Raw genomic sequence first — 23774 nt, 5'->3', positions numbered from 1 at the left:
CTTCTTCAGATACACTGAAGCGGAAGTCGCCAGACGCTGATATATAGTGGGAGGAGAGTCCCCAGACCCTGATATATAGAGGGAGGGTGGGGCAGGGTTTTTCTCCGAAGGGTAGTAGGACTCAATGGGTATGGTTAACCTGTTGACGAGTGTTAATGACTGCAATTAGTCCTGCAGGAAAAAGCAAGGGATGGTATGCAGATGACCAAAAATAGCTTTAGCATATGCAATGAGACAGGAATCCAATATCTCTATTTTCAGTTGAGTAATAAGTTGCAATTCAGCCACTTCTCTTTCAAATCTGTTTCTGAAATTCTTTTCCAGTAAGAGAGCTGCTTTCTCTGTAACAAGCTGACAACTTTTCTAAATGACTGTAATATACTATCTGAAGCTCAGGCTGCTTTTCGCGAGAACCACTCAACATCAGACCACTGTCTAATGCTGTCCCTCCTACCCAAGAAGTACACCAGAACTCTACAGGGAAAACTCTTTGTGGCCTTTATGGACCTGAAATCTGCCTTTGACTCCATCCCCAGATTCCAACTATGGTCCAAATTACATCTAGTACTGAAGGATAAACGTCTCCTATATCTTATTATTATCTTATTCCCTGTACTGTGGAAGCAATTTGCAGGTTAGGTGTGGGTTGCAGGGCCAGCTCCCGGACTGTATTGAGATGGACAGGGGAGTGAGACAGGGATGCATTTTGGTTCCTACTTTGTTCAGTTTATTTCTGAATGACTTAGAGGCAAGCTTAATGGACCCTGATGGCCATCTTCCCAAAATAGGGACGTGAAAGACCCCTTTCTTGCTGTATGCGGATGACGCGGCCATCCTCTCCCAAACCAGACCTGGCTTGAACTACCAACTAAGGAAATTCTCAGACTACTACTCTGGTAATAGGTTATCCATCAATTATGAAAAATCAAAAGTCCTGGTGTTTGAGAAGAGATTCTCCCCGAGTAAATGGCTACTAGACAGTCACAAACCAGAGCAGACCAAATTCGTCCGGTACCTAGGGCTTCTATTCTATCATTCCAAGACCTGGAAACATCATTGGCAGACCGCCTATCAAAAGGCGGAGGTAAGCAAACTGGCTAGACTTTGATTCTCTTATACAAGGGGAGGCCATTATGTTCCATCAGCCATTAAGGTATTTAATGCAAAATCTGTCTCTGAACTCCTTTATGCCTCAAATGTCTGGTGAAATGGCTCATTCTCTAGTTCCGATGGCTTCCAGGCAAAATTTCTCCGGTCCCTCCTACAAGTTCCAAATTGTGTTCCAAATGCAATACTATTTTTAGAAACAGGTGAATGTCCATGGTGGGTTGCCCTGAGATACTGGGTCAAGATCTCAGTCTTTGGCCTAGGGAAGGGGTTACTTCCATACCTAAACAACAAGGAGTTTACCAGCTCATGGATGAAAAAAATTCGTCTTGCGAGGCAAGCCCATTCAAAAATTTGTTTTGCGAGACAGGCTTCCGCTAGACGAATGCCTTCGTCTAGCGGGGCACCACTGTACCAACATATCGGCGTCTTTTCACCAAAGCCGGATTAAATGTATTCCCACCAGAAGTGTCAAACGGCAGACTGAGAGGGTATCCCTTATCAAAATACACGAGGCATATTTTATTGCATTGCAGACAATATGATCAAGCTAGGGAACTCTTGATTAAACCACTATTGGCAAATCGGCCGGGTCAATCTGAAGCCTACTATACCAGATATCTTCTGGACGACAAGTCCAATGATATCACAGTGGCCATGGCAAAGTTTCTTTCAGTAGTCATACGAATCAAAGATCAACATACCCAAGACTAAACAAAGAACGCTTCGGTCTCCCTTCCCTGGGGGGTTGTCTGTATGAATCTATTTTATTCTGAATCCATGTTATAGGTTGTTGGGCCACAATAAAGATTATTAAACCTCACAATAATATCATAATTATCTGTCAATCAATGTATTTTTAATAGTAGAACCAAATCAGTCATTTTTGATAAAACTGTAAAAACCACTCTGAAAATTTATTATTTTCCAAAAATGAAAACTTTAAACAAATCCTGATTTCCTGATGAATAGATTCAAATGTCACTTAAACAGAAAACTGTATTTAGAAAGATTTTTCCTCCAAAAGCATTTTATTTTAAAAACCTGATTTTAAAAAAAACCTGATTAAAAAAGACCTGATTTTTTTTTAAATCATTGGTTTATATCCACCCTGATCTGTTCCATTCACAGGCATAGTTCACGTATAAGTTAACAGTACAGAAGTCAAACTGATTATTAAGAAACGCTTCCTCTGATATAGTCACTTACTTTGAAAATCTCCTTGTGGGGCTGGGAATTGGGCTTGGAGGCAGTCCATTACTACTCACAAACATTTGCAGGGAGGGAGAGAAGCATTGCTAGGAAAGACAAGCACAGCATTGAAAAGCACCTGAAACAATGTTTTAAAGAAGTTTTATTAACATATAAACACCAGTGAAATTAGCTAAAATGTATAAAACAAGGAATTGTTGTGGGAAACGTAAAGAAAAGGAAGGCTTTCTGGGAAATGATTTATAATGAACTTTTAAAAAATGTTGAAATATTTATATAAATAAAAATGTAAATGTTCATTTGTACCTAATCAATAATCTCCCAAAGTTCTGCACTGATTACTTTGGAATTTTGACACGTTGCGTTCCAATCCTGCCTTGTTTTATGTAAAAATATTATATAGATGTCATACCTGTGATAGGTAAAAACATGGTTTTTGGCAAAAACAGCGCCATCTGTTGGATGTAAAAGCAACACATGCTATAGAGCAACACACGGTAGAGAAGATCACATTTTGGCAGAGGGAGGGAGGGGGAGCGGGATGCGAGGAAGGCTCCGCAGACACACGCAATACAGTGGTGCCTTGCAAGACGAAATCAATTCGTTCCGCGAGTCGTTTCGTATTGCGAAAATTTCGTCTTGCGAGGCACCACTGTACTGTAGTCATAAAGTAAGCCATACAGTACAGTAGCAGGTTTTTTCCACATTTGCGAGAAATATTGTAAGCCATAGTGATAGGAGCAAAGGAGAGTTCCTGCATCCTCTTTCTCTCCCCGCACTCGCTGGAGAATGCGCTCCTCCCCTCCTGCCGATCAGCTGTGAGGCTGTCGCCTCAGCGGCCCCCTCTCCCACGTGTCTGATTGCTGTCTCCTTGCTTTTACCAAAGGCATAAAGCAGCCTTTTGAAACCCCTGCTGCAGTGAGGGCTTTTTCCTTCTCGCTGTTTGATTCCTTCTCACTGTTTAACATTTTGTATCACACCCCACTTTCCTGCTGGCTCAATTGCTCCTCAATTGCTACCATTTACCAAGTCAGCAATCTTCTTTGTTTTCTATCTCTTAGCATTTTCTGCCTTCATTTTTGTCTTGCATAGACAAATTCGTCTTGCGAGTCACCTAAACAATCGTAAAACCCTTTCGTCTAGTGAGTTTTTCATTGCACGAGGCATTCGTCTTGCGAGGTACCACTGTATAAGGTCAGAGGGAAGGCGGAAAAATGAAAGGAGCTGTTTCTGAGGGAGGAAGAAAGGGGGGATTGGGAGAGGGATGGTCGGAGGGGGGATCTTGGAGGGGAAGGTGGGGAAGGAGCCTCTCCACTGGGAGAGGAGAGAGGCGGGAGTTCAACGGGAGAAGCTGTGGGGAGGCAGGCAGAAAAAAACAAAAACCAGAAGCCTTCTTACTAGGCATTGTAGGTAATGAAATACATAAGCAAGACTGTTTTTATCTGCAAGAACTGCAGCAAGAATATTATTAGCCCAGCGATGGAAGCACCCCAGATGCCAATGAAAGAAGAGGGGCTGACGAAATTAATGGAATACAGCGAGCTGCCGAAACTTGTAGGGAAAACTCGGAACCAGCAAGACCAGACTTTCCTGAAAGATTGGAATAAATTTACAGAATACTTGAAAGACAATTGTAAAAAAACTAACTTCGCAAGTAGGGTTGCAAGAAGTTTTGCAAGCTGGACTTTATCCATTATTGCAAAGTATAATTTAAAAATGGATGATTTATTATGAGGATTTAATAGTCCTGTATTTTTTTCGACTTTAAGACTGATTTTTCCCCTAAAAAATAATGTCCAAAATTGAGGAGCATCTTATACATGGGGGTCATTTCCCCCCCATCTTCTTACATCGGAGTCCCCCAAAATACGGGGGGTGCCTTATAGACGGAAAAATTTAAAAATGGTCGATTTACGATTAGGATTTAATATTACTGTATTTTTCCGCCTATAAGATGCCCCCATATATATATTTTTGATGACTCTGATTTTAAAAAATGGGGAGGGAGACGTATCCGTGTATAAGACACCCCCCAAATTTTGACAAATTTTTTTTTTTGGGGGGGGGAATTATATAATTATAAAATTATTATATACGGGAAAATACGGTAATAATTACAATTCCAAAATGTAGTATTAGATAATAATTGGGAAAACCATGAGTCGAGGGGGAGGGAAGTCTCAGGCTGTTGTAGCCAAATGCTTTCTATATTATACGTAAGTTGAATGTGATGTTTAAAACGTTTGCAAAAAAAATAATAAAAATGATATGAAAAAAAGAAATTTTATAAACATATTGCAAACATCGGGTGCTTTTTTCTCGCTTAAAAAGCACCATCATCAGGGACCACTGTGATATTCTAGCAGGTTCTCAAAATTGGTGCTCAGGATCTCACTATTCCACCCCTTTGTACCCCGCCCACCTGGATGAGTTTCCCCAGCCACTCTGGGTGGCTAGTGAAGGAAGCTGAAATGATGCCACTTGGTACTCCTTCCGGCACAAATTACTTTGACATTAAATCCGGCTCCGAACCACTGGAAATCTTAATTCAGCTGCCCGTGTAGCATTCAGCATTTGGTGGCATGCTTTGGATCAAATGTTTTGTGCTGTTAGCGAGTAGGGAACCTACGGTTTTTACCAAGGCAAGCTTTCGTTTTTGACTTGACTCAGAACACATGGGAAAGTAAAGTACAGTGGTACCTCGGGTTAAGAACTTAATTCGTTCTGCAGGTCCGTTCTTAACCTGAAACTGTTCTTAACCTGAGGTACCACTTTAGCTAATGGGGCCTCCCACTGCTGCCATGGCACAATTTCTGTTCTCATCCTGAGTTCTGACTTAACCCGAGGTACTACTTCCGAGTTAGTGGAGTCTGTAACCTGAAGTGTTTGTAACCTGAGGTACCGCTGTATATCATTTAGTTCCCGCAGAAAAGTCTTCCCATGCTCCCGCCTCCCTTGCGACTCCCAAACTGGTGTACCTTTCCAATCCCCCTCGTAGGTGAAGGTGCCGGAGAGACGGGAATGAAGTCTATCCTCTTTGGAGACGAGGATTTTTCCGATTTGTCCAAGTCGTTGTCACTCTGAGAACACAAAAGGGTCGTGTTGACAGCTTCACAGGACGTGGCGGCCCTCGAGGCTGCACTGCAAAGATCCCTAGGAAAAAGAGCAAGGCCAATCGCTCCATCCCCCACTCGGGAGCTCACTGGTTAAGTTCAGGGAGTGGAATTAAAATATTAAACATCTGTAAAAAGATTACCAGGCTCAAGCTTTCTTCCCATGATTGGCTTATCTGCATTGCTGTTTGGACTTCCCTAAAACACAAAAAGGCTTATCAGTGACAACGAGAGAACACAGTAGTTGCTTTTTTAAAAAAAAACAACAGCAGTTCAGTTGTGCCTACCTTTCATGCGCCGCTTCTCTGTTCATCAAATCTACTCCTTCCTCCTGGAGTACAAGAATTCACAGCTTAGTTCTCTAGGACTTCCTGCTCCGCAAAATATCACTTCCTATATCAACCACATATCCTATATCAGGCACTGGCCAACAGCCCTCCAGATGTTTTGGGACTACAACTCCCATCATCCCTAGCTAATAGGACCAGTGGTCCGGGAGGATGAGAGTGGTAGTCCCAAAACATCTGGAGGGCAGAGTTGGCCAAGGCCTGTCATATATCAGCAGAATCTGATCATGGGTAGTCAAACTAAGGCCCCGGGGCTGGATCCGGCCCATTGGCCTTCTCAATTCGGCCCATGGACAGTCCTGGAATCAGCGTGTTTTTCCATGAGTAGAATGTGTCCTTTTATTTTAAATGCATCTCTGGGTTATTTGTGGGGCATAGGAATTTGTTCATTTTTATTTCTTCAAAATATAGTCCGGCCCTCCACAAGGTCTGAGGGACCTGGCTGAAAACGTTTGCTGACCCCTGATCAACAGGGACTGTTCGAAACTAGTAGACTCCATGACAAACCGTGTTCAAATGCTGCTTAAAAAGAAAATGGGGGGAGATATATCCATGTATAAGATGCCTCCCCTAATTTTTGACATGGTTGTTAGTGGGGAAACCTAGACCTATACATTGAAAAAATACAGTAATTTGCACCTGGGTGTATTAGCATTTGTGTATTAGCAGAATCACATAGTGCAGCCAAACTGTACCATCGCAGATGATAGGGTAGTATGCGTTTGAATATAAATAACTGCCTAGATGCACACAGAACATAAATGTATCAGAAAGATACATTTTCCCCAACATGCTCATTTTTTTCTGCAGGAAGCTTTCAAACCTGGAAGCTCACATCTCAACTTTCTGCAGCAGCAGCAATCGGCACCATATAATTCCACTGATCCTTCCTGCCCCCCGACCATCTCAGTGCAGTGATAGCCAAACTTGGCCCTCCAGCTGTTTGGGGACTACAATTGCCATCATCCCTGACCACTGGTCCTGTGAGCTAGGGGTGATGAGAGTTGTAGTCCCCAAAAGAGCTGGAGGGCCAAGTTGGGCCATCTAGAGCAGTGGTGGCCAAACTTAGCCATCCAGCTGTTTGGGGACTACAATTCCCATCATCCCTGACCCCTGGTCCTGTTAGTGATGGCCAAACCTGGTCCCCTCAAGCTGTTTTGGGACTACAAACAGCTTGAGGGGACCAGGTTTGGCCATCACTAGACTACTGTCTGTCCAGTGTGGTGCATGCTCTAGTTATCTCCCACTTGGACTACTGCAGTGCACTCTACGTGGGGCTACCTTTGAAGGTGATCCGGTAACTGCAACTACCGGTAATCCAGAATGCGGCAGCTAGACTGGGGACTGGGAGCAGCTGCCAAGCCCACATAACACCAGTCCTGAAAGACGTGCATTGGCTCCCACGATGTTTCCGGGCACAATTCAAAGTGTGGGTGCTGACCATGAAAGCCCTAAACGCCCCAGCAGAGCAAATTTTCCTCTGTTTGTCAATATTAAGAGGATGCCAGCAAGGTTGAACCTTTCTGTAAGGTTAAAGCAAGTCTGATCAAGGCCATATAACACCAGTCCTGAAAGACGTGCATTGGCTCCCAGGACGTTTCCGGGCACAATTCAAAGTGTCAGTGCTGACCTTGAAAGCCCTCAATGGCCTTGGCCCAGTAGACCTGAAGCAGTGTCTTCACCGGAGGGCTTTCTGGCTGTTCCCTCCCTGCGAGAAGCGCAGCTACAGGGAATCAGGTAGAGGGCCTTCTCGGCAGTGGCGCCCGCCCTGTGGAATGCCCTCCAGTCAGATGTCAAAGGACAAGGACATAAACAACTATTGGGCTTTTAGAAGACATCTGAAGGCAGCCCTGTTTAGGGAAGTTTTGAATGTTTGAAGTTTTATTCCAGGCATAGGGAAGCTCGGCCCTCCAGATGTTTTGGGACTACAACTCCCATCACCCCTGACTAGAGATGTACCGTATATCGCGGCGTATAAGACGACTTTTTAAGCCCGAAAAATCTTCTCTGAAGTCGGGGGTCGTCTTGTACGCCGGCAACATCATGACCCGGAGTTCCGCCCCGCCACTGGCTGCATGGAGCCTCTCCCCGGCGCTCCAGCCGCAACCGCTGCCTCAGCCGCCATGGAGCCCGGGCTGGGCGTGGGCGGCAAGCGCGGAGGCTTCCTGTGCGGCGACGGGGAGGTTCTCCCCGCTGCCCCAGGCGTCGCTGCCGACGCCTCAGCAGCCGTGGAGGCCGTCCTGCGCTTCAGCGGCAAGCGCGGAGGCCTCCTTTGGGGCGACGGGGAGGTTCTCCCCGCTGCCCCAGGCGTCGCTGCCGACGCCTCAGCAGCCGTGGAGGCCGTCCTGCGCTTCAGCAGGAAGCGCAGAGGCCTCCTTTGCGGCGACGGGGAGCTTCTCCCCGCTGCCCCAGGCGTCGCTGCCGACGCCTCAGCAGCCGTGGAGGCCGTCCTGCGCTTCAGCAGGAAGCGCGGAGGCCTCCTTTGGGGCGACGGGGAGCTTCTCCCCGCTGCCCCAGGCGTCGCTGCCGACGCCTCAGCAGCCGTGGAGGCCGTCCTGCGCTTCAGCAGGAAGCGCGGAGGCCTCCTTTGCGGCGACGGGGAGCTTCTCCCCGCTGCCCCAGGCGTCGCTGCCGCCGCCTCAGCAGCCATGGGGGCCGCTGTGCGCTTGGGCGGCAAGCGCGGAAATCTCCTGTGTGGCGCGGGGGACGCTCTCCCCGCCTCTGCCGCCGCCTCAGCAGCCATGGATCCCGGGCTGGGTGAGTATACCCCAAACTCTGTTTTTTCACATTAAAAGTTGGGGGGTCGTCTTATACGCCGAGTCGCCTTATACGCCGCGATATACGGTAATACCAGGTAATTGTTTGGATACACTATATTTTTTAAAATGCTAGTTGTGATAATTTTATGCCCATTAAAATTGTCCATAGTTATATTTTATGTTTCTAAAGTAACAGAATGACTTTCAATCTGGAAAAGAAAAAAGAAGTGCTAATTAGCATATTTTTTTTAATTTTTCTGAAAATTTCCATCCCCCCCCCCAAAAAAACCGGGGAAAAACTGGGGTTTTTTTCCAAGCTTCAAAATTTCCAGAAATTTTACATCTCTACCCCTGACCACTGGTACTGTTAGCTAGGGATGATGGGAGTTGTAGTCCCAAAACAGCTGGAAGGCCAAGTTGCCTATGCCTGTTTTATTCTGTTTTTAGTGTTCTGTTGGAAGCCGCCCAGAGTGGCTGGGGAAACCCAACCAGATGGGTGGGGTAGAAATAATAAAATTATTATTATTATTATTATTATTATTATTATTATTATTATTATTATTATTGAATAGGACATCCCTATTGCCGTTGGGAAAATGTTGGAGGGTATGCATTTCCAAAGTTACAGCCATGTTCAAGGTGGCTTACAACATATTTAAAAAAAATACATAAGTACAAAGAAAAGTAGTCACATACAATAAAAAAACATGAAAAAGTATACAACCAAATAGAACAATTTCCACATAAATTTTAAGATCCAAAACAAAGATACAAAAAATTAACAGCAACAACCCCCCCAACAAAAGCTCCAGTTCAAGATTATATAGAGACCATTATACTGGGTTTTAGACAAGAGTATTATTATTATTATTATTATTATTATTATTACATAGCTTAGCTTCTAGAATGCAGGTACGAGTATTCCAATTAGCAATGGCCAAGGGTTAAATCAGGCATAGGCAAACTCAGTCCTCCAGCTGTTTGGGGACTACAACGCCCATCATCCATAGCTAGCAGGACCAGTGGTCGGGGGTTATGGGAATTGTAGTCCCAAAACATCCGGAGGGCCAAGTTTGCCCATGGCTGGGTTAAATGCACACTGTGGGACCCCACACCTGCAAACAAGAACTTGCTCTTAAGTTGCATTTAACTGCCGTATCTTTCCATCTATAAGACGCCCCCATGTATAAGACAGCCCCCTATTTTGGGGGGGGGCTCCGATTTAAGAAAATGGAGGGAGATATATCCGTGTATATGACGCCCCCAAATTTTTGACATTATTTTTTAGGGGGGAAAACCTTTTAGAAAGGAAAAAAAATAGAGCTTGGTTTTGGGAGCAGAGCCCACAAGACAACTGTTTTCTCCAAAGAACTGAGATATTATTGAACTTTTATATATGTTTGTACTTTAATGACAGCGCCCGTAAAAGTGAAATGTTGCTTACCCTTCTGATCTGATGGAGTCGGCTGCTGGGGATACGAATTGTAGAGGAAGAGATCAGCTGCGGGAGAGAAGGAAGAAGGTACAGACCTTTCAGAAGTTACCTTTCTTTGGTTGGGCTGAAAGACGACACTCACTCAAGAACCTGGCACGCCATTTTGTAAAGACGGAAAGATAAGCCATTAATAAAAACTGCCCACAGAACTTGTATAGTAAGAACACCAGGGTGGATAAAAATCAACAATATATATATATTTTAATTTAAACCGCATTTTTTAAATGTACCGTGTTTTTCTGTGTATAAGACATGGGGTGTTTTCTTAATTTGGAGTCCCCCAAAATAGGGGGCATCTTATACATGGGAGCATCTTATATACGGTAAATCGGATTTTGAAAATAAAATGCTTTTGGAGGAAAAGTGACATTCTAGTCCAAAGGCTAATCATCAGGAAAGAAGGATTTGTTTAAAGTTTTTCATGTGTGCTAAAACTCGAAGTTTTATTATTATTATTATTTAAATTTGTTTAACCACATTGGTTAACATACATGGATCCATATGCTATCATGTTATTGTTTTAGTGAAATAAATTGTTTAAATTGCTATGAAGGAAATGATTGTTTTTCTCCTTCCAATCAAGTACAGCAGAAAAGTTGTCCAAACAGAAACAATAATTTCATAATGATGTCTATGTATTTCTGACAGTAGAACCAAATCAGTCATTTTTGATGTGAGTGTAAAAACGACTCTGAAAATTTATTCCTCCAAAAATGAAACCTTCATCTGGTTGTCGATATGAAGAGGATGCCAGCAAGGTTGAACCTTTCTGTAAAAAAAGAGAGGATTTAAATCAAGTCTTGTTGACTAGTGATTTAAATTGTGATTTAAATCAAATCCACCCAGTTAAAGTGTACCTTCAGTGTTCTGTTTTTATGTGTTCTGTTTTTATGAAGAGGATGCCAGCAAGGTTGAACCTTTCTGTAAAAAACCGTGATTTAAATCAAGCCTTACAGACTAGTGGTTTAAATCGTGATTTAACCCACCCTGAAGAACACTAATATTTCCACAGCTGTAACCTCCCCAGGACTATGGATTATGGTAGATATGCATTCCACCCATTTTAATGTAGGAGAAATATACTACCACTCAGCCTCTACTCCAAGGCAGGTGGCCCTGAAAACTCCTTATTTTTATAGCATTGAAAGAATATTCATTCTTCTTAAAAGAAAAGAGGAATGACAGTTTCTCTCATGCAGATGCAGTCAAACTCCATCATATAAATCTGTTGCAAAGGAAGGTAATATTACTCTGAATATTTTAACAATAGAACCTGAAAACACCTTCATTGGAGGCTATGAAGAGTTGAAGCGCTATTGTCAGGGTAGAGTTAGAGAAAGAGTGAGAATGTTCCCAGAGGCAAGGGTTAAGTGATGGCTCCAACTCGGGGGAGGGGAGGTACAAGCCAGTCCTCAGAGCGGGGAAAGCCTTTGGATAGTTGCTGGTCAGGGGAGAAGCAGAGCTCAGAAGGTATCTGAACTGAATGACTCTGTGGAGTGATAGTTGAAGTTATTAATGATGTTTGTGAATTCTTAATAAAAATTATAAAAGACCAAGAGACGTTTGTGTGGTAATGTGAAGAGGAATCGACCAGCCTTGACAGCTATTTATGTGTGAAATTTCAGGTGCAAAACTTATTTTTCTCATCTTTCCTGTTCATCTGGTGGAGAGGATTGACACTTTAGCCTACCATGCAAAGACTGAGACTAAAGCTAATTCAATCTCGGGGCAAAATTAGCTGAATTTATTCCTGCACTGAAAATATTATCTTTGCAAGACAGAAAATTGCAAGTTGCTCATCTTGGGAAAAGTTAGGGAAAGAGGAAATAAAGTTTACTGCATGCTCAACAGCTTCAACCCGAAAAGAAGCTCAACACCTTTGGGGCAAAACTGTAAGAAAAGCTCAGCAGCATAAAGCCTAAAAAAAGCTCTACAACTTTGGGGTAAAATCCTATAAAAAAGCTCAGCAGTATCAATCTTGAGATATGTCATGAATAGCTACGCTCCAGAGCAGAGTTTCCCGGCAGGCCATATTTCTATCTGCAATTTCTATTTGCTTGATTACGTCGGGTGTGATGGGAAGCCCGGCCTCAAGTTGGAGTTCCGCCCTGGCGGGAAAGTGAGACATGCAAACAGCAACGATTGTAAATAATGATGTCTGGATTAGAAAAGCCTGCGTACCCAAAAAGTAAAGAGGAGACTCAACGCAGAGGAGCTTGGTGGGGTGTCCTTTTGTTCTTATATACAACCGGGAATCTTGCCCCACAACACTGCATTATATACAGACATATACAGCTCATTAAGAGACACCAGAGAGAACTTGTTGACTTGCTATTTAAAAATTCTTATTTTTGGAATGAAGCCCGGTGCCTTGAATGAGAACTTGACAAACAAAGGAGAGAGAATAGGAACGAACACCCAAATAATTGGGCAGAGAATGAGATGGGGGAGGGGGGGACATGTCTCCTGTGTGTTAACAATACAGTGGTACCTTGGGTTAAGAACTTAATTCGTTCCGGAGGTCCGTTCTTATCTGAAACTGTTCTTAACCTGAAGCACCACTTTAGCTAATGGGGCCTCCCGCTGCGCCGCCAGAACACAATTTCTGTTCTTATCCTGAAGGAAAGTTCTTAACCTGAAGCGTTATTTCTGGGTTAGTGGAGTCTGTAACCTGAAGCGTATGTAACCTGACGTACACTTAATAATAATAATAATAATAATAATAATAATAATAATAATAATAATAATTTTATTTGTACCCCACCCTCCCTGGCCTCACAGCAGCTAACATTATATAAATACAATATGCTTAATACATATGCACAAAACTTTGCTACAGAAGATGTGAGCCACAGAAATGACGACTGATCAGATTCAGAATGAGGGTAGATAATATTAGTTTTGAATTTGAACAACAGCTGGAAATGCAGAAACGTGAATGAGGACGGTTATCTCCAGACATCTAGACCATGGGAAGTCCCACATTTTTCTTTTCTTTTTTTACAACAAATTACAAATATAATTGGTGTGTGCTATTGCTGTAATTTGGATTGATTTGATTTGTCATTAATTGGAAAGTTGTTATTGAAAATGAATAAAACTTGAACAAACAAAAATAAAGAGGGTAATCAATGACAGTGAAATAACGAAAGATGGTGATACATTATGGCCTCCTCCTAACGGAGTCAGCCGGCAGGAACTGGAAATTGCAACTGGCGATGAAGACATCTCTTTTGCCATCTTAAAAAGTGGTTCTCTGATTAGGGCAATTAATAAAAAACTCTTTTTTGAAAATGCCTGCTCCAAAGGTGTTATCTTACTACACTCGGGATTGTATAGTTATCTCTGAAATTTCATTCATATCAGTTAGTATCTTGATCCTGCTCCACTGAATTGACATTTCAGCCTTCACGACATAGGAAAACGGTCAAGTAAACAGCTATTTTCATGGAGGAGGGTTGAGATATTAACTGATATGCAATAAATTTCAGATATAGCTATATAATCCATAGTGTAGTAAGGTAAGACCTTTGGAGCAGGCATTTTAGAAGAAAGTTTTTTTTATGAACCGCCCTATTCTCTGATTGATGTAAATCACTACAAGGATCCAGAAGGTCTAAGAGTGTTTTACTCCCTTTTCCCGGACCTCTGGTGTCTCGACTTCACTCTAACTGGATTACACTTCCAGATTAAGATCTCATCAAGATGCCTTTTCCTGCAAGACCAATTGCAGTCATTATCAGTCGCCAACAGGTTTTCCACACCTATCAGCCAATCACCCATTCCCACCACCCTTCATAGTAATACCCCTCCCCACTCTCTCACTATATATAAGGGTCTGGTGACTTTTGTTTCAGTGTATCTGAAGAAAAAAAGCTCATACCAAGAACAAACTTAGTTGGTCTCTAAGGTGCTCTAAGGTCCCACCTCATGATAAGAGAAGACTCCCTAGAAAAGACCCTGATGTTGGGAAAGATGGAGGGCACAAGGAGAAGGGGATGACAGAGGATGAGATGGTTGGACAGTGTTCCTCAACGCAACTAGTATGAGTTTGGCCAAACTGCGAGAGGCAGTGAAGGATAGGCGTGCCTGGCGTGCTCTGGTCCATGGGGTCACGAAGAGTCGGACATGACTGAACGACTGAACAACAACAACAACAAAGGTGCTACTGGAAGAATTTTTTTTTTGAAGAAGAAATGGGCATGCACATGAAAGCTTCTACCCAGAACCAATTTAGTTGGTCTCTAAAGTGATACTGGAATTTTTTTTATTTTTTTTTATTTACCGTATTTTTCCATGTAAATTTCCCCTAAAAAATCATAGTAAAAAATGGGGGGGTCCTTATATATATCCCCCCCATTTTCTTAAATATGAGTCCCCCCAAATAGGGGGCATTTTATAGATGGGAAAATACGGTCACTGAACTTCAAGATTAAGCCAATTTAAATTGGATGGATTTAAATTTGCTCTATAAAGTTTCTTTTCGTGGGGTCACTTTCCATTCCTTATCTCTCCTTGGTTTTATGTATGTCAGGTTTTTTAATATAGTGAATTTAATAAATGCTAAAAGAGCACAATCTGGACACGAGAGCATTAACTCCTTGGTAGGAGAGTCATATTAGAGCAAGCATCCCCAAACTCTGCCCTCCAGATGTTTGGGGACTACAATTCCCATCATCCCTGACCCCTGGTCCTGTTAGCTAGGGATGGTGGGCATTGTAGTCCCAAAAAAGCTGGAGAGCTGAGTTTGGAGGTGCCTGCAGTAAAGTCAAGGGCTGACAGCACAGCAACCAATTCAGCTTTGATTGAAATGCAACGGGGCCCCACCGCCTGTCCGTCAGTCTCCCGCACTGCCTCCATCTTCCACAAACCTCTGGTGTTCAAAAGCTCTTTGGATCTCCCCAGTGCTTACCATGCTGTGGCGGTTCATGACCGTTGTGCTGTTCCGGCGGGTGCGCAAGACGTGCGGCTGGAAGACCTGGGAATTGTCACTAAAAGAAGCAAAGGGGTCTATTACGTTATGCAGGTGTCATACATACGATTCTAAATTCTTGAATGAGTATCCTTCCCTTCCCACACTTTTCTCTCACATCTGAATGTAGACTATCAACTTTGGAAGAGGCTACTTGGTTTGTTCGGAAATGTGCTACATATATTGATGGCTCTATATAAATACATAGCTCCCAAGCACAGCTGGCACAATACCCCATGTGACACTTTGGATCCTGGCCACACTGCTACTCTGCATAATAATAATAATAATAATAATAATATTAATAATAATAAATCTTTATTGAGGTCCAAAGACCCATAGAACAATTTCTGGACAGCCAACCACATAAGAGAGAGAAACCGAGGCAGTTGTTTTGTTATGTCTTGAGCATGATGATCTTCTGAAAGAAACTTTGCCACGGCCAGTACAATATCATTGGACCTGTCCTCCAAAAGATGTTTAATACGAGAGACTTCAGATTTTCCTGGCAGATTTTCCAGTAGGGGTTTGATCGTACTGCCCACAATGCAATTGACGTCCTCAGAACATGAACAAAGCCTGTTCTCATAAGGGATAAGTCTACCATTCAGCACTTCCAATGGAAATACATTTAGTCTGGCTTGGGTAAATAAACACCGATAGGTTGGTACAGACAGGTTCCTAAGATATGAGGATATCTGAAAGTTGAACCCGTATTGGATTCTAGCTGCGACTGGGCTACAAATTACATAAGATCGGGATCGCAGGTTGCTATGTGAAATGTCCGAAAGCCTTTGCCTCAGGGATTCAAGGGCGGTATTACAGTTGTACCCCGGGTTACGTAATTAATTGGTCCCAGGTCGCTGTACGTAACCTGAAATGTATGTAATGCGAACACGTTTTGCGCATGCGCGAAGTGCACAGAACGCTTCTGCGCATGCGGCGGGTTACACATACGGGTTACGGGGGTACGTAACCCGAAGTGTACGTAACCCGAAGTGTACGTAACCTGACGTACAACTGTATAGCTTTTCTGTCCATAGTTTTCAGCTATGGGCTGATAAACTCCTCATTGGTTAAATGTAGAAGTGATCCCTCCCCCAGGCCAAATACTGAGATCTTGCGCCAGTATCTCAGGGCAGCCCACCATGGTTTAGTGGAGAGTAGGCTCCACTTCAATTCTGTTTCCAAGAATTGAATTTGGGACACAGTTTGGGACCTGTAATAGGGACAAAATAAACTTCACCTGGAACCCATCTAACTTAGGAAATGAACTACTGCCATGCGCTCTACGTGGGGCTGCCTTTGAAGGTGACTTGGAAACTGCAATTAATCCAGAATGCGGCAGCCAGACTGGGGACTGGGGGCGGCCGCCGAGACCACACAACACTGGTCCTGAGAGACCTGCATTGGCTCCCAGTACGTTTCCGGGCACAATTCAAAGTGGATTAAAAGGATGCTAGCGAGGTTGAACATTTGCGCAAAGAAAGGATTTCATTCTTACCAAAAAGAAACCTTCCTCTGCGTGTCAGAACCTTTCTGTAAAATAAAACCTTACTGAGACCATATAACAGTGGTCCTGAGAGACCTGCATTGGCTCCAAAGACATTTCCGGGCACAATTCAAAGGGTCGGTGCTGATCTTGAAAGCCCTAAACGGCTTCAATCCTGTATACATCTCCACTCCCATCATTCGGCCCGGACACTGGCGGTTCCCTCCCTGTGAGAAGCAAGGTTACAGGGAACCAGGCAGAGGGCTTCTGGCTGGTGGCTCTCGCCTTGTGGAACGCCTTCCCGGCAGATGTCAAGGCAATAAGCAACTATCTGACTTTTAAAAGACATCTGAAGGCAGCCCTGTTTAGGGAAGTTTCTTAATGTTTGATGCTGTCTTGTGTTTTTAATATTTGGTTGGGAGCCACCCAGAGTGGCTGGGGAAACCCAACCAGATGCGGGGGTTGGGGGATAAATAATAAATTGTTAGTATTATTAATTACTAATGGAATAGCAGTACATTGGTTAAGAGTATGAGCTGTGAAACAAGAAGCCTTCCGTTTGAAGGAGGCCATTCAACAGGCGCAGTCTACCTAGATAGAAGGATGCCAACAAAACAACAGAAGCCCCACTGATATAAACAGGTTAATTGCCCTTTGTAACAGACATCTATAGCAGTGGTGGCCAAACTCGACACTCCAGCTGTTTTGGGACTACAATGCCCATCATCCCTGACCACAGGTCCTGTTAGCTAGGGATGATGGAGTTATAGCCCAAAAACAGCTGGAGGGCCAAGTTGGGCCATCACTGATGTAAAGAATAAAAATTTAAAAATCAGATTTTTAAAAAATTTAAATCAGTTTTTTAAAAACTATCTTTCTAAAGATAGTTTTCTATTTAAGTGACATTCTAATCCAGAGGCTATTCATCAGGAAATAAGGATTTGTTTAAAGTTTCTCATGTGTGCTAAAACTCAGACTAAGGGGTTTCCCCCCCAAAAAAATTGTTTAACCACATCGGTTCACAAAAATGGATCCATATGCTATCATGTTATTGTTTTAGTGAAATAAATTGTTCAAATTGTTATGAAGGAAATGATTATTTTTCTCCTTCCAATCAAGTACAGTGTCCAAATAGAAACAATAATTTCATTACTATCTGTCTATATATTTCTAATAATATAACCAAATCGGTCATTTTTGATGTCACTGTAAAAACAACTCTGAAAATTTATTCCTCCAAAAATGAAACCTTCATCTAGTTGTCAATATGAAGAGGATGCCAGCAAGGTTAAACCTTTATGTAAAAAATGGATTTAAATCAAGCCTTACTGACTAGTGATTCAATCAATTCAAATCAAATCTACCCTGCTTTTCCTCCAGATGAACCCCCAGCTCACCTGGCACAAAAACCGCTTTTAAGCCTTCCATCGCGCATATATATACAGGCAAGGTGCCTATAAACAATGCTGTTTGCAGGAATTCTAGCAAATAGATTAAAATTGATATTAAAAGAGACTATTCATGAAGATCAGGCTGGATTTCTCCCAAACAGACATATAAAATCAAATATGAGGACAGTGATTAATATATTAGAATATTTGGATTTAAAACCAGATAAAAGGGTGGCATTTATGCTGATTGATGCAGAGAAGGTGTTTGATAATGTATCAAGAATTTTTTTTTAAAAAAATTATGAAATTGTCAGATCTAGGGGAAGATTATTGCAGAAACAAGCATATATGCGATTTATGAGAAGCATTTTGCAAATTTGATAATAAATGGGGATAAAACAGTTAGCTTCCCGATAGAGAAAGGCACACGACAGGGATGTCCCTTGTCGCCCTTCTATTTATATTATCATTGGAAATTCTACTGACAGAAATCAGGAAAGAAAAAGAGATAATAGGAATAACATTAGGAAGGGAGGAATTTAAGGTTAAAGCATTTCAGAAAAAACCTGAAGGCAGCCCTTTTTAGGGAAGTTTTTAATGTTTGATATTGTTGTATTTGGTTTCTGTTGGAAGCCGCCCAGAGTGGCTGGGGAAATCCAGCCAGATGGGCGGGGTACAAATAATAAATATTATTATTATTATTATTATTTGCTGATGACATTATCCTAACAATAGAAAATCCGGAAATAAGTATTATAAAAACCATAAAGTTAATGGAAGAGTTTGGGAAAGTTTCAGGCTTCAAGTTAAATAAGGCAAAAACAAAAATCATGGTTAAAAACATCCAACCACAAGAATAAAGAGAATTAGAAGAAAAAGTAGGATTGCAGATAGTTAAAAAAAAGCAAAATATCTGGGAGTAGAATTAACTATGAAGAATATAAATCTGTTTCAAAATAATTATGAAAAGGTATGGAAAGAAATAAAAAAAAGATTTGGAAAGATGGAATAGATTGCAACTTTCGCTATGGGGAAGAGTATCCATAATAAAGATGAACGTATTGCCAAGATTACTCTATCTATTCTAAACAATTCCGATTATCAATAAAGAAAATTGCTTTGAGGATTGGAAAAAAGATATTACAAAGTTTATTTGGCAGGGTAAGAAACCTAGAATAAAATACAAATTATTAACAGACAGAAAGGAGAGATGCGGGTTGGCATTGCCAAATTTCAAATTATATTATGAAGAAGAATGTCTAATTTGGGTAAGGGACTGGATTAAATTAGAAAAAACAAAAGTGTTAGATCTAGAAAGTGTCAATAATAGATATGGATGGCATGCTTATTTGAATTATGAAAAAGAAAGTTAATAAAGGAATTACAAATCATATAATAAGAGGGGCACTGTATAAAGTTTGGAATTAGTACAAAAGATTTGCAGAACCTAACACTTCCTGGTGGATCTCCCCAATAGAGGCTTTCAGTATGAAGAAAGTAAATACAAAAGCAAATTGGCCAACCTATAAACAATTATTAGAAGAAGAGCAAGGTAAATTTAGATTGAAATCATATGAAGAGCTAAAAGGTTTGGGTTTGGATAGATGGCATTATATTCAATTGAGAAGTGTGTGTAATGGGAATTTTAAAAAAGGTTTCGTTAAGGAAGAGTCAAAATTTAGGATCGAGGTTATACAAAATAATAGGAAATTATTATCTAGGACAGTGTTTTTCAACCTTTTTTGGGCAAAGGCACACTTGTTTCATGAAAAAAATCACGAGGCACACCACCATTAGAAAATGTTAAAAAAAATTAACTCTGTGCCTATATTGACTATATATAAAGTAATTCTCTTGAATTTTTCAATTTTTCCCACGGCACACCAGGCAACATCTCGCGGCACACTAGTGTGCCACGGAACAGTGGTTGAAAAACACTGATCTAGGACATATAATTTACTTTTAGATTGGGATCTGATGGATGAAGAGGTGAAGGAGACAATGTTAAAATGGTCGAAGGATCTTGGGCAAAGTATCAATTTGGAGCAGTGGGATAAATTATGGAAGCATGATATAAAATTCACGGCTTCGTATACAATTAGAGAAAATTTTATAAAAATGTTCTATAGGTGGCACTTGACACCGGTAAAATTAGCGAAAATATACAAGAGGAATACCAACATATGCTGGAGGTGTGAGCAGGGTCGTAGCAAGGGGGGGCGGGGGGGTCTGGTAGCGCCCTGGGGGTGGCACTCGGGGCGGTGCCCCGCCCCGCCAATCCCCTCCTCCAGCCAGCGGCGAAAAAAGCCGCTGAAAGAGGGGGCTTTTCCCCTTTCAGCGGCATTTTTTGCCGCTCCGCTCCCTGAGGTGACGGGAAATGGAGAGGGGCGGGCCAGCGAGGGGTGTCACCCCCTTCGCTGGCCCAACCCCTCTCCATGCACTGGCACAGCTCCGCTTAGGGAGCGCAGAAGAAGAAGAACCTGCTGCGCTCCCTGAGCGGAGCCCGAAGGGAAAGGAAAGGGGCAGGCTAGCTGGCCCGGGCGGAGGCGTCGCTCCGGGCGCATGCGTCATGACGTCATGCGCACGGAGCGACGCCCCGCCCCCAGGGGTGCCGCTTGGCTTGCCATCCCCGGCAGCCCAGCGGCTAGCTACGCCCCTGGGTGTGAGAAGGAGGTGGGGTCGGTAATGCATATGTGGTGGACGTGTGAGACAATCAGGGGCTTCTGGACAATGATACATGAAGAAATTAAAAAGATGCTAAAACGGTCAATAACAAAAAGACCAGAAGCATACCTGTTGGGTTTATTAATTCAAGAAATACCACAGGGAAGTAAAAAACTATTTTTGTATGCAAATACAGCGCCATGAATGGTATTAGCTAAGAATTGGAAATCACAAAACACCCCAACAAAGGAAGAATGGATAAATAAATTAAATGAATATTTAACCTCAGCTAAATTAACAGCAGCAATAAGAAATCAGTCTAACCAAAAGCTAAGAAATGAATGGAAATATTATGAAGTCTATTTGGCAAAGTATTGCTCCAAAAATAATATGCTAATGTGCCTAGATTAAAACATGAAGTATAGAAAGTAATGTATATAGTAGTGTTTAAAGGAAGAAACAGTATCCCATAAAAGGGGGGGGGGGAGGTTAAGAAGGACTAAGGAACGTGAGATGAGATGGAGGGAAGTGACAAGGGTGAAGGGAAAAGGGTGGGTGATGAGATGTTTATCTCTTTTGTTATTACCGATATATACATGTGATGTTAATATGGATTGCAATGAATAAGGATTGGAAATAAAGGTGTTAAATCTGGAAACAAGCAAACAAACAAACAAAAAACAATATTGTATTTCTGCTCCGGGACTGTAAGCGTGGTAGTTGGGCATCCTATACGCCTCATAATACCCACGCCGACCCCAAGTTCGGCTTCGTCACACACGACGGATCTAGTTCTCCTCACATCTCTGCACGCCCATTCATTTCAAGCAGGCATGGCCAAACTTGGCCCTCCTGCTGTTTGGGGACTACAACTCCCATCATCCCTAGCTAACAGGACCAGTGGCCAGGGATGATGGGCGTTGTAATCCCCAAAAGGCTGGAGGGCCAAGTTTGGCCACCACTGCTCTAGATCAGGCATGACCCAACTTGGCCCTCCTGCTGTTTGGGGACTACAACTCCCATCATCCCTAGCTAACAGGACCAGCGGTCAGGGATGATGGGCACTGTAGTCCCAAAGCAGCTGGAGGGTAGTTGCATCTACCTCCGGGGATGATGCCCCCTTTCTTCCCTTCCCAGCCCCAATGCCCTTTTTAAAATGATAACCATTATTTTAAACAGTGGAAACAGTTGGTCCTGGCAAGTATTAACCACTCAATTCCAACCTGACAATTGCCACCTGCCCAAATTTTAACAAGTCTGAATTAATTTTAAGATGTATTTTAAGATGTCTGTTTTTATTCATATTGTGTTGTTTTTATGATGCTAGCCGCTCTGAGCTGGGATACAAATACAATTTTATTATTATTATTATTATTACTGTATTATTATTCCTCCTCCTCTGGTGAAGGGCCAGGATCGAGACGAGGCGTCCCTTGGACCCCTGCCCTCCCCTCGCCCGAGGGGCCTCTTCACCCAGCCATGGCCCAACTCGGCCCTCCAGCTGTTTGGGGAGTACAATTCCCATCATCCCCATCATGTTTAATCTCACTGTAAACATGTGGTACAGTGACAATAAAGTATTTCTTTTCTATTCTATTCTATTCCTATCCCCGACCACTGGTCCAGTGCGCTAGGGATGGTGGGAGTTGTAGTCCCCGAGCGGCTGGAGGGCCCCTTGCCTCACCTGAGCCCGTGGATGAGCGGGGCGCTATTGGAGCGCCTCAGACCGCCCCCCTCGCTCCCGGCTGGCGGCAGCTCCAGGTCCAGCTCCATCTTCTCGGCCTGGGCCATGGAGTCGGCGGCGGGCCTTCTCACTGAGGGCGGCCTCGGCTGCTGCTCCTCAGGCCTGGCCTCCCAGCTGCGGCGGGAGGAGCATGGCAGCGCCCGCGGACAATTTGCCCCGGGGAAGAGGCTCCTCCTGCCCGTCGTCGCCTCAAGAGCGGCGTCGGAGCGGCTCCTCAGGCGGAGGTCGGCCAACCGGTAGGCATTGCGCATGCGCGCGCATGCTTGCTGGATCGCTCGGCTTCGGGCGAGACGAAGGGAATGGGCGGGCCCGGCCCTTCACGCCTGCGCCCCGCTGCTCCTGCGCATGCGTGCATCCTTCTCGCCGGAGCATGGCGTTGGAGCACTTCAGGCGGAGGTGGGCCACCTGGGAGGCTGTGCGCATGCGTAAGTGCACGCGCTCTGCCTGCTGGGAGGGAGGAGGGAAAAGGGGGGTCTGCTCCACGCATGCGCTCTGCTGCTCCTGCGCATGCGTGCGTCCCTCTCGTCGGAGCACCTCAGGCGGAAGTGGGCCACCTGGGAGGCTGTGCGCATGCGCATGTGCACGCGCTCTGCCTGCTGGGAGGGAGGAGGGAAAAGGCGGGCCTGCTCCACGCATGCGCTCCGCTGCTCCTGCGCATGCGTGCGTCCCTCTCGCCGGAGCACGGCGTTGGAGCGCCTCAGGGGAAGGCGGGCCAGCCGGGAGGCGGGAAACGGTGGGCCGGCCCTTCACGCATCCACCCCGCTGCTCCTGCGCATGTCGGCCACTGCGCGTGCGTACGTCTGGCCGGAGCATCTCCCGACGACGATTGCGCATGCAACGGAGTAGAGGGCGGGGCAAAAGGAAAAAAATGCCCGGGCGGAGCGAAAGCGAGCCTTTTGATTTCGTCACGAAGGCTTTCCCTTGCCGCTCCGCTCCCTGAGGGCGGGGCAAGCGCTGTACCCCATAGTGATTGGCTGCTCTACTTTTGACGTCCCACTTGACAACGAGCCAATCCAGAAAGTGGCTTCTTTGGTAGGAGGGAGCGGCCGGTGGAGTAAGCGTCATGATTCCTTTTCAGGACTCCAATTTTTTGTCCCCATTCGCTCTTTTGCCCGTGACTTTGATTTTTCGAGTTACAGGTACGGTAGGTAGCCGTGTTGGTCTGCCATAGTCAAAACAAAATAAAATAAAAATTTCCTTCCAGTAGCACCTTAGAGACCAACTAAGTTTGTTCTTGGTATGAGCTTTCTTGTGCTGAATTTTATTGTTTTATTTTGTTTTGATTTTTCGGGTATTATTATAATTATTAGTCGCTTGTCACCTGAAGGTCTCAAAGTGTCTTGCAGCACATAAAAATGTATAATCAGGGTGGATAAAAATAAACAGTGTTCTCGAAGCTACTAACATGAGTTTGGCCAAACTGCGAGAGGCAGTGAAGGATAGGCGTGCCTGGCGTGCTCTGGTCCATGGGGTCACGA

The 23774-nt window shown here is 43.8% G+C and overlaps 1 protein-coding gene and 1 non-coding gene across 3 annotated transcripts in view; both read right to left on the bottom strand.

Annotated features, from left to right (window-relative positions):
- The window catches only part of FAM122B (family with sequence similarity 122B), a 39250-nt gene extending 16871 nt beyond the window's left edge, over positions 1 to 22379 (bottom strand). For both annotated transcript variants that reach the window (XM_033137537.1, XM_033137538.1), the window contains exons 1-7: positions 22237 to 22379; positions 14946 to 15024; positions 9983 to 10039; positions 5720 to 5763; positions 5576 to 5630; positions 5298 to 5399; positions 2317 to 2405 (exon numbers count right to left, since the gene is read on the bottom strand). In XM_033137537.1, the coding sequence (XP_032993428.1) occupies positions 2317 to 2405; positions 5298 to 5399; positions 5576 to 5630; positions 5720 to 5763; positions 9983 to 10039; positions 14946 to 15024; positions 22237 to 22343 (533 nt within the window). In that variant the 5' untranslated portion in view covers positions 22344 to 22379. The remainder of the gene's footprint in view (positions 1 to 2316; positions 2406 to 5297; positions 5400 to 5575; positions 5631 to 5719; positions 5764 to 9982; positions 10040 to 14945; positions 15025 to 22236) is intronic.
- On the bottom strand, positions 11098 to 11232 carry LOC117040547. Its single transcript, XR_004425874.1, has one exon. It is a non-coding gene; the product is annotated as a small nucleolar RNA U109 (small nucleolar RNA).
- Positions 22380 to 23774: the final 1395 nt, after the last annotated feature.

This window comes from Lacerta agilis, chromosome Z (genome assembly GCF_009819535.1).
Source record: "Lacerta agilis isolate rLacAgi1 chromosome Z, rLacAgi1.pri, whole genome shotgun sequence".
In the NCBI taxonomy this organism is placed as follows: Eukaryota; Metazoa; Chordata; class Lepidosauria; order Squamata; family Lacertidae; genus Lacerta; species Lacerta agilis.
The sequence above is the reverse complement of the archived record's forward strand: the minus strand, read 5'-3'. Positions and strand labels throughout refer to the sequence as shown.